General features: G+C 42.3%; 1 protein-coding gene across 1 annotated transcript in view; it reads left to right on the forward strand.

The window, feature by feature from the left end:
- The window catches only part of BLOC1S5 (biogenesis of lysosomal organelles complex 1 subunit 5), a 36,307-nt gene extending 26,922 nt beyond the window's left edge, over positions 1–9,385 (forward strand). The window contains exon 5 of the mRNA XM_080925104.1: positions 8,132–9,385. Within this exon, the coding sequence (XP_080781230.1) occupies positions 8,132–8,311 (180 nt within the window). The 3' untranslated portion in view covers positions 8,312–9,385. The remainder of the gene's footprint in view (positions 1–8,131) is intronic.
- Positions 9,386–12,354: the final 2,969 nt, after the last annotated feature.

A 12,354-nucleotide genomic window follows, 5' to 3' on the forward strand; every position in this document is an offset into this window, starting at 1 on the left:
TATTTCCATATTTTTTCTGAAAGTGTTGTTTGTCTCACAGAGGAAAGAAACACAAACCTTGCCTATAAGCCTGAGTCTTTATTCAGTGTGGCATTATGCGTGTCCCTGTAAAACAGGTGGTGAGCGCTCAGTGGACAGTCACAGGAGTGTGTGAAGCCTTAGCTAGACACTGCTCTGCTTAATTTGAATTGTATCATAACTCAAATGTGGAAAAGCAGTGTAAAATATAAGTTAATGAGATAATCTGGTGCTTTTACCTGGAAATTTCTTAGTGTTTTTATAACTTACTCACTGTTCTAAATTAATAAAAATATACATCCCATTTACTGGTACAGATGTTGAGACTTCTAGTCACTGTGAAGGCAATGCCCTATCTCAGGTGTATTCTCATTAACCCAGGTCTGCCAAAGCATAGGTGGGGAATGGAATGAATCTTCCCAGACTTGTGATGCTCATCCTTTATTCCGTTCTGGGTGCCCACAGAGTTCTGAAGCTCAATAATTTGATGGTGTGAGCCTTACCGAAAGACCTGCTGTTTAAGCCAGATGGGTAGGCTACCCGGGCTTCCAGGCCAAGCTCCAGAAGCCCCGCTTTGCTGAGCACAGAGGACACAGTGAGGCACAGCACTCAGGGAACTGTAGGCAGGGACCAGAGTGGACAGGCAGCCTGGGCAGCAGGCACGGTTCAATCCTGTGCGTTACCAGCAGCCACCGGGGGAACACTTTCTTGTTTGTTAAGGTTACGGCAGTTTATAAACTGTGGAGCTAAAATCCAGGCCTCTTAAACCACAAATACTAATAGAAGATAGGCCAAAGTGTGCATGTGGTCAACTTACAGGTGCCTTGTGTGATCTCAGCAAAAGGAATAGGAAGGTGTGACCTTCCGTGCCTGACCCCATTTGACAAGCAAGGGTTCTGGTGCTGGTGGGTGGAAGTCTGTGGTGGAAGGGTGAGGAGAATGGCAGAAGCGAAGACAGAAGATAGGAGGCAGTGAGCACTGGCTTGGCTGTCCCAGTCTCCGCTCTCGGTGGGTGTCGAGGACCCTGAGGCCTGGGCTGCAGACTTTGTTACTGGGGACAAGAGCGCTTCTGTCTGTGAGAACAGAATATCTGGTAGAATGCTGGCTGCACACTTTCGTTTGTTTTTTATTTTGAGACATAATCTGATAGAGCTTACGCTAACCTTGTATTTGCTCTCTAGTAAGGCTAGCCATGAACTCCTGACCTTCCTGCTCCTTGATCCCAAGGTCTGTGATAGAGACTTTGGCACTATGCCTGGCTTTGCCTAGGAGTGTTGGCCTCTACTCCAGTGCTCTTTCACCAGGGACTGGCACAGTCAGTGACCTTGCATCTGTAGGGATACTCTGCGTTTTCCCCTCCCAACAGTCTAATAAATTAACAGTCTTGAAACTATGAAAATGTGCATTTTCACAGACCAGCAATAAATGAAGGTTCCTTACATGTTTGCTCGGACAAATCTTTAGTCTAAGTCCTAATCTTTTCAGTTTTATTGGAGGTGCATGGCTACAGGTCCTTACAGTTGTTGGATTTTACTGCCACCCTACTTCCTCCTGAAAGTTTGACAAGGCTGAGGTTTTAGTAGATTTACACACATGCCATACACACATACATGCACATCATGTACACACATACACATAACACATACATGCCATATACACACATACATACCATATACACATAACACATATATATATACATCACACATACATACACACATATAACACATGCACACACATATGCATATAACATTTGCCATAAAGGTAAAGTCGTTCCTGTATAGCAAGTATGTACAGGTGAAAAATGACCCCCATTTGCACTTTCCTGCCTAATATTAGTTGTTGCCTTGGGTTGACCTGTTGACCACATTTTGTATATTTGAAAGGCTCTCCGAACAAAGAAAGATGGAAGTAGTTATGGAATAAAATAGACTGTAACCATTAATCAGTAATTCTTTTATGTTAAGACAATTTGTGGAATTCTGTGGGAAGTAAATTGATAAGCATCATTTGTCCAAATCATATTTCCCACAATTGATATCTGAAAGAACATTCAAAAGAACAATATATGCCCATTCTGCTGCTGTTCACCATGTCTTAAGAACTACTCTGGTACAGCATTGTGTTCTCGGGGCTAGGAGAATGGACTGAAAATACAGTGGGCTTGTGAAGTCCACTTACTCTAAAGACAGCTCGTGGAAGGATGAGCTGGCCAGGGACAGTGGTCAGAATATAAATGTGGCTCCGTGTGCAAGCATCTATTTTGGCAGCCTTGTCCAGCCACCCCAGTGACAAGGAAGTGACTGTGAGGGCTTCTGTTTCATCTTGACCGGATACTTACTGACTCTAGCTAGCTTCCTTTATGATGTTATCATGAGAGCAGTGACATCACGTGCAGCCTTGTTGACAGAGTTTGAATATAAGCATTGTTCTTGATAGAACTAGAAAGTACAGAGTAAACATATTGCTCTGTGTAAAATAATTTTAATAGGTTTTATACTGATACTTTTTCCTCAGGTCATTTTCTTATGCCCATGTGAAGCCCGTATAAAGCTAATACCATGTGTGTTACTAACATGTTCTGAATCTTTCTGAAGCAGGATCTTACTAGTACCCACAGGCTGGCCTTGGCCTCTGGATGCTAGGATAACAGGCATTATCCACCATATTGGCTCCCTAAAGGCCTTCCCAACCTCATTTGGCCTATTTAGAATTTTTCCTTAGAGTCCCCCAGCCTTGGTGCTCTGGCACTATAGACCAGGTGTATAATGGGGTCTCCATAGGCTGTCGTTGGAGGATTCTGTATTCCCATGCCAAACCTGTCTTCAAGATGAAGAGAACTACTGGCTTAGACTAATCTATGCAAAAATAGTTCTCCTGTGTGTACAGGCTTCATTCATAGACTCGGCTCTAGATGTAGACCGGTTTCAGATAACTTTCTACTTACATGTCTCTAACATGGTACTAGAGAAAGCCAATCTATTACTAATCTTACTTTTCCTGTTGTAACTTTATTTGCTCATTTGACCACATACATAGAAATGCTATCATTATAGCTACTGACTTTGGCTGTGTAATTGTAGTCCATTAACCAATTTTCAGAGCCCTGAAACTCCATACTTGTTAAGACCAACTCATCCTCTATCTCCATGCCTGGAATCCAGCATTCTACTTTCTGTCTTCGTGAATTAGACTCTCAGATGTGTCATATACATGTGCTTAGACGGCCCTTGAACTCACTGCATAGTTATGTGTAGCAGAGGATGACCTTGACCTCCTGAGTGCTAGAATCACAGGTCTGTATCTCCAGTCCTGATTTCCTGTTCATTTTTGTTGTTGTTCTGGTTTGTGGGGGTGCTGGAGATTAAAACCAGGCAAGCACTATACCAAATGAGCTATTTCCTAGCCCAGGATGCCTTATCTCTTCAAAATTCAGTTTTCAAGGCTGTTCACAGGGTAAAATGCTACAGAATTTTTGTCCTCTTAAAGGCTGAATAGCTACACAGTCATGTATGTATAACACACACATATCCATGTATTACATTTGTGTATGTATATATGTACACATCACACATACTATACTTTATGACTCTGTATAATTTGGACACCTTGGATCACTTTACCTATGGCTGTTCCGGATAATATTGCCTGTGACTTGGGTTTACACATATTCATTTATGCCCTCCATTAATTCTTTTGGCTAAATAGCCCAAAGTAGAATTGCTAAATTATATGGTAATTCTATATCTATTTTTTGAGAAACAACCATACATACTATATTATATATAACATATAATATAATGAATGATTACCACAAACCTTAAATTTTTAAGTTTTTATCTTTAAGTATAGCACTTTATAACTTTTGTTGCCTTTGGTGGTAGTCTTTCAAAGGGCATATATTCTGTGCCCTTGCCTTTTTTGAAGTAATAAATATAGCCATATATTTCAGGCTAATTTTCAGTAGATAGCATTTCTTCCCATCTCATAGATGAGCCTTTTTCTTTCTTTCTTTCTTTTTTTTTTTTTTCTTTTTTTGGTGCTATCTTAGTCACCAGGTAGCTGGCTAGAATGTGTCCAGGATCTTCTGAGAATGGTAACATTTGTACACAGACTGTTGCTCTTCTTCTGGTAGTTTATGTCAAAATCCTAGTTAGGCTTCAACTGCTGTCCTTTCCAGGTAGCTCAGTTTTATTTACATATGTGTACACATACAGTGTTGTCAATACATGAGCATAAAACTCACAGCTGATGGTTAAGCAGGGGGCCGAGTGACTGCAGGAACTTGGCAAGAAAGCCACAGATCTTCATTGGGTTAGGGGCTGCCAGCTTTTCAACTTAATGGTCACCTGGGCTTTGATATCAAGGAGTGACTTGCCTGATAATAAAATGCTAACTGGATAAGTACATACATATATACATACATACATACATGCATACATACATACATACATACATACACACATACATACACACATACATACATACATACATACATACACACATACATACAGCATTCTGAAAGTACAGAGTAGAAATACTTGAGGCTGGAGAGGTGGGATATCACTTAAGAGAATGTCCTGCTTTTGGACTGGTGAGAAGGCTCAGTGGTTAAAAGGCCCTACTGCTCTTCCATAGAATGTAAGTCCCAGCACTCACACCTTCAGCTCCTAGGCATCCCATGCCCTTCCTGTCTCCAAGGGAACCCCACATAATGTGCACTTACACAGATACATATGCACATATAAATAAATTTGAAAGAGGACACACAGTGCTGTGGCAGAGGAACAGCGTCCAGTTCCTGTCCCTGACACAGTGCTGCTCCCTTCCTGTACACACACACACACACACACACACACACGTTTTTAGAAAGAATAGAAATATTGATCTTTGATACTGGCTTTACTAAGACTCTTTTCTAACAGCCACGTGGCTTACAGTGGAAGGAATTGAACTGTGACTTTACTTAAGATACCTGTGCTGCCTGCACTATTATAAACGCCTGTTGCTAAGACCCGTGCTATTCGACTGGAGAAACGAGCACTTAACTGGCAGGGGATAAACAGGGTGTGGTATGCTTTCTAGAAACGCACTGTGCTTGTATAATAATATTTACCTTTTATTAAGTTCCCCAGGCACTGAGCAGGGGCATGACAGGCATTGCCTCCAGTCTTCATAAACTTTATTTATGAACATGATTTTTCTCAGTTCTTTAGACTGAAGAAACATTTCACTTGCTCAGTGTCTTACAGCATAAATTTCTCATGACCATAAATTTGAAATGGGGCCCCTGTGCCTCTTCCCAGATCTGTGTTTCTCCCCATTGAGTTACAGTGACTTGAGTGTGGTCTGCTACAGAGGGCAGCGTAGGCATCTGCTTTATGGAACAAATCTAAAGGCCAGCCAAGCCAGTTACAGAGAAAGGAGAAATCTGACAGCCGAGCATGTATGTTGATATTCCCTCTGTTTACCTAGAAGGAAAACTAGGGCTGGCGTATGGCACACAGTGGGTGAGTGAGTTGAACAAGGTGCCGTTTTCATGAAGTGTGCTTATATTCTCTTCCCGTTATGTGACTTCCCCTTCAGACTGTCAGTTTCTATGGTTTTGTTTTGATTTTTCATTTTATTTTGTTTTGCTTTCAAAATTTTCTTAGAAGTAATTTAACAAATTCTTCATGTTTTGTTTGGTTTTTGGAGAATTTCAACCTGTAAGTCTGACAACTTAAAAACAATAATGTGTTGTTAAAATGGTTGCTTAAACAGTTTCTCAGATCCATTGGATGCTGGAACCCTGTGTAGCCTTTCTTCTCACCTCCTGGATACCTGCTCACATCCCAGGATGCTATGTAGCATATTATTTGCGGAACAGTTAACTAAAACCTCATCTTTAGACCCATTTTAATTCTCACTTGAAAATGGTGAAAAATTTGGCAGAAAACCTATAGCCAAAGCTTTTTTCTTTCTCTTACAAAAGAAATGTTTAGCAACTTGTATAAAGCGGCCTTTATAAAGACCTGTGATTCAGCCTTGGTAGGAAAGCCAGGGGTCTCCATGCTAAACAGACCTGAGTTTGAATCAGGAGCCCAACTATCAGGTGAGAGACAACAGAGAAGCAGAGGTCTGTGCTTGAGCCTTTGTATGTCTATAAAATGAGATAGTACACTATTGTGAGACAGACTTTTACACGTGGATAAACTTTGCCAAGCAACTACTTCTGGAGTGGTGCCAGCAAGAGTGTCTTGGCCTTTGCAGAGCCCCCGAACATATAGACTGCAGTTTTACCTTTGCCAAGTGCTGGTGTTGGCATTCAAGTTCACAGTCTTATTTGCTGACCTTTTAAAAACCACTTTTAAGTGAAAATATAATTACCCATTTCCCCCTTTCTTTTCCTCCTTCCAATCCCTCCTATGCACCCCTCTCACTCCCTCTCAAATCCCTGACACTTTTTCTGTTCTCTATATGTAAATAAATAAGTACATCCTGCTACATTCACTTAGTGGTGTGTTGCTGATTTCGGGGCTGGCTGTTGGGTGTTGAACAACCAGTTAGGGGGCTCATCCCTGGGAAAGACGAGCTTTCCTACCCTCAGCGGTCATTAGTTGCCTATAGTTTTTTTGTCTAGGGTGGGGCCCCATGACATTTTTCCCTTCCATGTTGGTATGTTGATTGGTGATCTTGTTCAGGTCTTGTTTAGGTAGCCCTGTTGTTGAAATTTCATTGAGGCATAAGTCATCTGGCTCTTGCGATCTTTCCACCTCTTTTGAGATGTTCTGAGTCTTAGGTATAAAGGTTGTGTGGATGGATTAATGGGAGTTAGGCACCCCAAGTTGTTTATTTTCATTTTGACTGACTGTGCTCTGTAATAGTTTCCTCTTGCTGCAAAGAGAGCTGCTTTGCTCTGGAGGCAGAACTATACTCTGTGGGTATTAGGATACGGCAGACAGTGATTGGTTACCGCCCAGACATGAGCCACTACTGCACTTTGAGGATGTCTTGCTGTGCTGGTCATTGTGGTTCTTAGATATCAAGTGCTTTCTTTCCTCCTCTGACAGCTTGCACAGTTCCTCTGGTAGAACTCAGGAAGGAGGCTCTCAGGTCAGATTCAACTCAGATCTTCCAAGTCCTGCATCTGAAGTATGTGGTGTCTTCACCAACTCAGACTTACCTTCAGCCCCTGGGAAGGAACTACAGGCAACAATAGCCTGTATTATTTTGAGAGTCTCTTAGACTCTCTGGAGTTGGTATACAGGAATTTAGAAGGGCTTCACATGTTCTGTCCATTTTTCAAAGGTTCTAGCAGCTTGTTTCATAGAATTTAGTCCAATTCAAAATCTTTTTTTTAATTTCTACAATATTTTATCTATATTTGTATTCAGAAGAAAGCAAACCTTCATTGGTGTAGAAATGTTAAAAACCATCTTGAAAATAACTTACATATTTGACCAGATGGAGATAGCACTTAGAAACTAGACTGACCCAGAAGATGTCTTGAATTCCCCAGTGACTAGTAACCTGTGATTCTTTCTAAAGTATCAAAAAATATGCTTCAGAAAATGTAAGACAGTAATTTTAACTTTATATAGTAACTTTAGTATAGATTTTTAGTTTTGATTAAAACTATGTGTAGTTATTCAGAACTTTGATAAAAATAAAAGCATGAAAATAATAAGTTTTTGTCATGTAATGACACTAGACACCCCCGAGTCAGCTGGTGATTGAGTACTTGCCCAGTGAGCTCTAGGCTCCGGTCTCAGTCCCTGTACCCATTCAGATCACCAGCACAGGAAAGACACAAAGCATTTTAGACATTTTAGAAACATATCTATATTCACTCATGGTATGAAAAGTTTTAAAGGTTTCTAACATCATACATTTGTTTGTTTGTAAAGCAAAGTCACTCTGTATCCCAGGGTGGTCTTGAACTCACAGCAATTCTTCAGCCTCAGGCTCACAAGTGTTGCGGTTACGGGCTTCATGTATAATGTTCTCAGTGGATGGTAAAATGGTCATGTAGTTTGCGTTTCGACTGTGCTGGCTGTTGCAGTAGCGTCAGCGGACAGGGCTCTCTTGTGTAATTCTGTATATACCATGTGGCTTTCATGCTTTCTTTTCTCAGGTGATTAATGACCACTTGACAGCTAGTGAGAAGCATCGTCTGCTCCAGTGGGAGGAGTTCCTGAAAGGACAGCCGCAGCGCAGAGCTGATGTGGATGACGAGCACAGAAGAGCCATGGAGAGGCTCCGGGAGCAATATGCAGCGATGGAGAAGGACCTAGCGAAGTTTTCCACCTTTTGAGCATCTGATCTAAGAGACAGATGAATGAGAAAGCACTTTCTCATCCCCCAAATCCTCCCACCAACCATGGAGCCCCTCCTTCAAGCTTAGCAACACACACAGGGGCTCTTAGGTCTGAAGAGAGAGACACTGCTGCAGCTGGACACATGTCCAGTGGATGACGGGTGCTTATGCACTTAACTGTGACCATCTGAAGAAGAGGGGGGGCGTGGGACACTTTCTGAGATTAGCTTAAAGAGCTGTGAGTGTAGATGTCTTCAAGGCTCCACTTCATTCTGCCAAGGACAGATGGCTTGTCACTGTGGGTTAAATGGCAGACAGGACAGCTGTCATCACATCTATGACAGAGAGCCACAGTGGGCTTTGAACAGCTTGCCTGAAGACACAGTGCCCTGTGTTTCACTGGGTGACAAGACATACTTGATTGGTAGCCTTGTGGCATTTAATATTTTTCTAAGCTATGCTTAGAAGAAAAAACAAAATGCATTTTACTTTTTCCTCTCAAAGGACCATCGTCTTGCCCGTAGAACTCACCTTGCTTTCCTGTCCATTCCACACTAGACAGGCACTCCAGGGAACAGCATCTGTGCATGTTTCAGCTGCTCAGTGAGTAGTCAGCAGAATCTGCCAAGAAGTCCTTCGCAGGCCATGTAAGATGGGCTCTGGGTGGGCCAAAAATGCTCACCCACACAGCGGATGATCTGAGTCAGAGCGAATCCTCTTTGTATTAGCATCTGTTCTCCAGCAGGTGTGTCCGCATGGAACACCGCTGTCCACCACCGCCATCCACCACCGCCGTCCACCACCGCCGTGATCTTCCCCTGCCTGCACTTAGTCTAAGGAAGGACTAATCAAACTAAACAGAAGTTCCTGTGATCATTTGAGGAGATGCATAGCCAGTGGATTTGAGGTGTGGATGGGTCTTTCTACTGTTTTCCGTTCTTCAGTAAAGAAGGGCAAGGCAGACAGTCTCTATCTGCCGTCTCTCAGTGTTCTCACTGCAGACAATGTGTGCCTGTGTAAATGTTCGGTCGGCTGTGAAAGCTGCATTCTTGGCTCATGTTGAAATGTGATTAAAGCTAATAGAAGAGATGAAATAAGTATTTGAGATTTCTTTCAGTAGCACTGAACTTCTGCCAACTTTCTCTGTCTGCTACTGTAGGCCTGACAGGCTCATCAATCATCCTGTGCTCCCTGGACTGAAAGAGTGCTCGCTGACACAGAAGCATGCTGGAATTTTCTTAATTCTCTTTCAGCGGATGGAAAAGAACACTTCCAAAAATATCCCACACGTGAAAAGGGAAGGGAGGGAGCCGCAAGTTAAAATCCCCTTTGTATCACAGGCACTTTTTGGAATGTTGTTAGTGACCACTGCACCATTAATAGCTGCTGTCACCAAATTAGAATTCCATGTGCCAGTGGGTGTGTCTGTTATGGTCACTGGCACACAACACAGCAAAGGCTTAGGGTGGTTTGTGTGCAGCGCACACAACTAACAGGCACGTTACCTCCTAAATTTGTGTATAACATATACCCTTCTAGAGGGTGTAGACAGGACAGAATTTCTAAGCTTCACATGGTAATGCTCTCAGTTTTGTGTAGCACTGTTAAATTTCTACAAGGGTCGGTTGGTTGCCTTTCTCTTGTTGTGTTCAGTGGCAAACACTTCTCATTTGTTTCCCTCCTTTCCAAATCATTTTTGACACATATTTTATATAAAAATTCAGTTACATAATTTACACTTGTGCTATGTTAAACAGAGATACTATGAGTTTTGTGTTGCTCATAGGATCATAATGATCAGAAGAAATGATATCTTAAAATTTTAAACCACTAGGAAATGTTGATTGAATATATTTCCTGGTTTTAGCGGATTTCTCCTTGACAAGTGAGGCTTTCTTCTTCCTTTCCTAACATACATGCATTTTAAATTCTGTTGTGATTGTTGAACCCTGCTGCAGATGGAGTCTAGTCGGAAAAATAGGTACATATAAGATTGGATTATCCAGACTTATTGGGGTTTGATATGGTTCTTTTTCCTACCTGTTTCATGGTGATTAGAAAACATGCTCTTGCAACTGGGTGTGTGTTAGGGTGGGGCTGTTCTGTGCAGGATTTCTGTTCCTTCTACATGATCTTTCAGAGTTTCCTTTTCTACTGGACTTACTATTTTATCCCCAAAACTAATAATTTTTGTTTTATATGAAACAACCTGATTGTTTCATAATTGAAAAAATTTCCCCCTGGTTATTCTTAGCTAGAAAGTACAATCCATTTATACCTCTTAAAACTAACATATTGGGATTTACTTATATCATTTTGAGCTGTTGGACACTTATTTATTAGGGGAGAACAAACCACCATACATGTGGAGATCAGAGGATAATTTATAGGAGTTCTCTCTGCCTTATGGACTCTGGGGACCAAACTCAGATTACACTGTTTTCTTCTGTGCTTTTCTGCTTTTTCACATGTACTTCTTTTGTACTTAGTTTCAAAGTTGAACACTCAACTTTTTACCCTTCGTGCCTACTAGAAAATAGAATGTGCATTAATACATTAGTAGACAAAACCTGAATTTCCTGATCTTTTCCCCGTCTGATTTCCTCCCTCAACTTACAGATGTAGAATTTAGCCCCATCTTGTTGGACTTCCGAGTAGCTTTGAGCACTGCTGACTCAGGTGCACCCACAGCTTCTCTTACTTCCATGGAAAGCTGCTGGGGCGCAGTCGCAGGGTGATGGGTATTCTCTCCCTGTCTTCCTTGCTGCTTCCCAAGTGACAGCTGTTTGGTGTGATAAGCCTTTGTCCTTCCTGGGGTAACTTTCAAGATTCTCCCCTTTGGTGATAGTCACATGTCCCTCGTAACACTGCAAACCCTGGGCCATTTCGGGTCACTTTCCCCAGGCTAGTCTTTGACTCTTACTTTGTGTTGGGTGAGAATTTGTCCTAAGCCCATGTCCTGTGATATCAAGACTGCCTAGGACTCTCCTTTATGTCTGGATGTGGAGTGAAGGACGGCATAGGTTTGAGTGTTTTCCTGACTCTTTCCTAACCCTTCTGTGTTCTAAGTCTTGCTGGTCCTCCAGCTCAGTCCCTGTTACAGACAAACTCATGTCCTCCCTGAAACTTAGCAGCTGTAGCTATAAACCCAGTGTGACTGTATCTAGAGGGGTGTGGAGCTGGGTACAGCAGGATTTCATCACCATTGGGATGTGTCTGGGGACCTTGCCTGGCCACTGTCTTCCTGAACATCATCCACATTTTTATCAGTGCCCAGGGAAATGGCCTCTTCTATACAGTCTGCTTCAGCATAAGCACAGCCATCCTCACACTGCTCCTCAGGCCTCTTTCCTGCTGCCTTCTCTGTCTCCTGTGCCACTGCTGAGGCATGTTTCCATTAGGACTGACTGGACTTTATTAAACCTTCTCCAGAGCAGAGTACTTATCAGGTGATTGACATGCTAAATGCCTTCAGAGCCTTGGCAGAGGACTAGGGGTCAAGCCTGGCTCCTGGACCTGCATGATCTCTCTGTCATCTAGCAGGATACGCTTACATATATCTCTTGGACCTAACGTAGAGTATCTTTCATCTCAGGAGTTATCCAAATCAACACTCTACAGTTGGGTGTCTTTCATGCCTTCCTAGCTGTCAGAATATCTGTTCCAGTTAGTTTTTTTTTTTTTTTTTTTTTTTTTTTTTTTTTTTTTTTTTTTTTGCTGTGACAAGACATTGGCCAAAGGCAACTTGGGGAGGAAGGGACTTATTTCAGCCTACAACTCTCAGCTCACAGTGTCGCTGAGGGAAGTCAGAGCAGGAAGTAAAACAGGGTAGGGCCTGGAGGTAAAAGTTGATGTAGAAACCATATAGAACGTTGTTTATTGGCTTGCTCTTGATGACTTACCTCAGCCTGCTTTCGTACACTATCCGTGACCACTTGCCCAGAGCCGGTACTACCCACAGTGAGTTGGCTCTTCCCATATCAACTCTGCAGTCAAGAAAATGCCCTACAGGCTTATCTTTAGGCTAGGGTGGTGTGGAC

Source organism: Micromys minutus (genome assembly GCF_963924665.1).
Source record: "Micromys minutus genome assembly, chromosome: 1".
NCBI classification, from domain to species: Eukaryota; Metazoa; Chordata; class Mammalia; order Rodentia; family Muridae; genus Micromys; species Micromys minutus.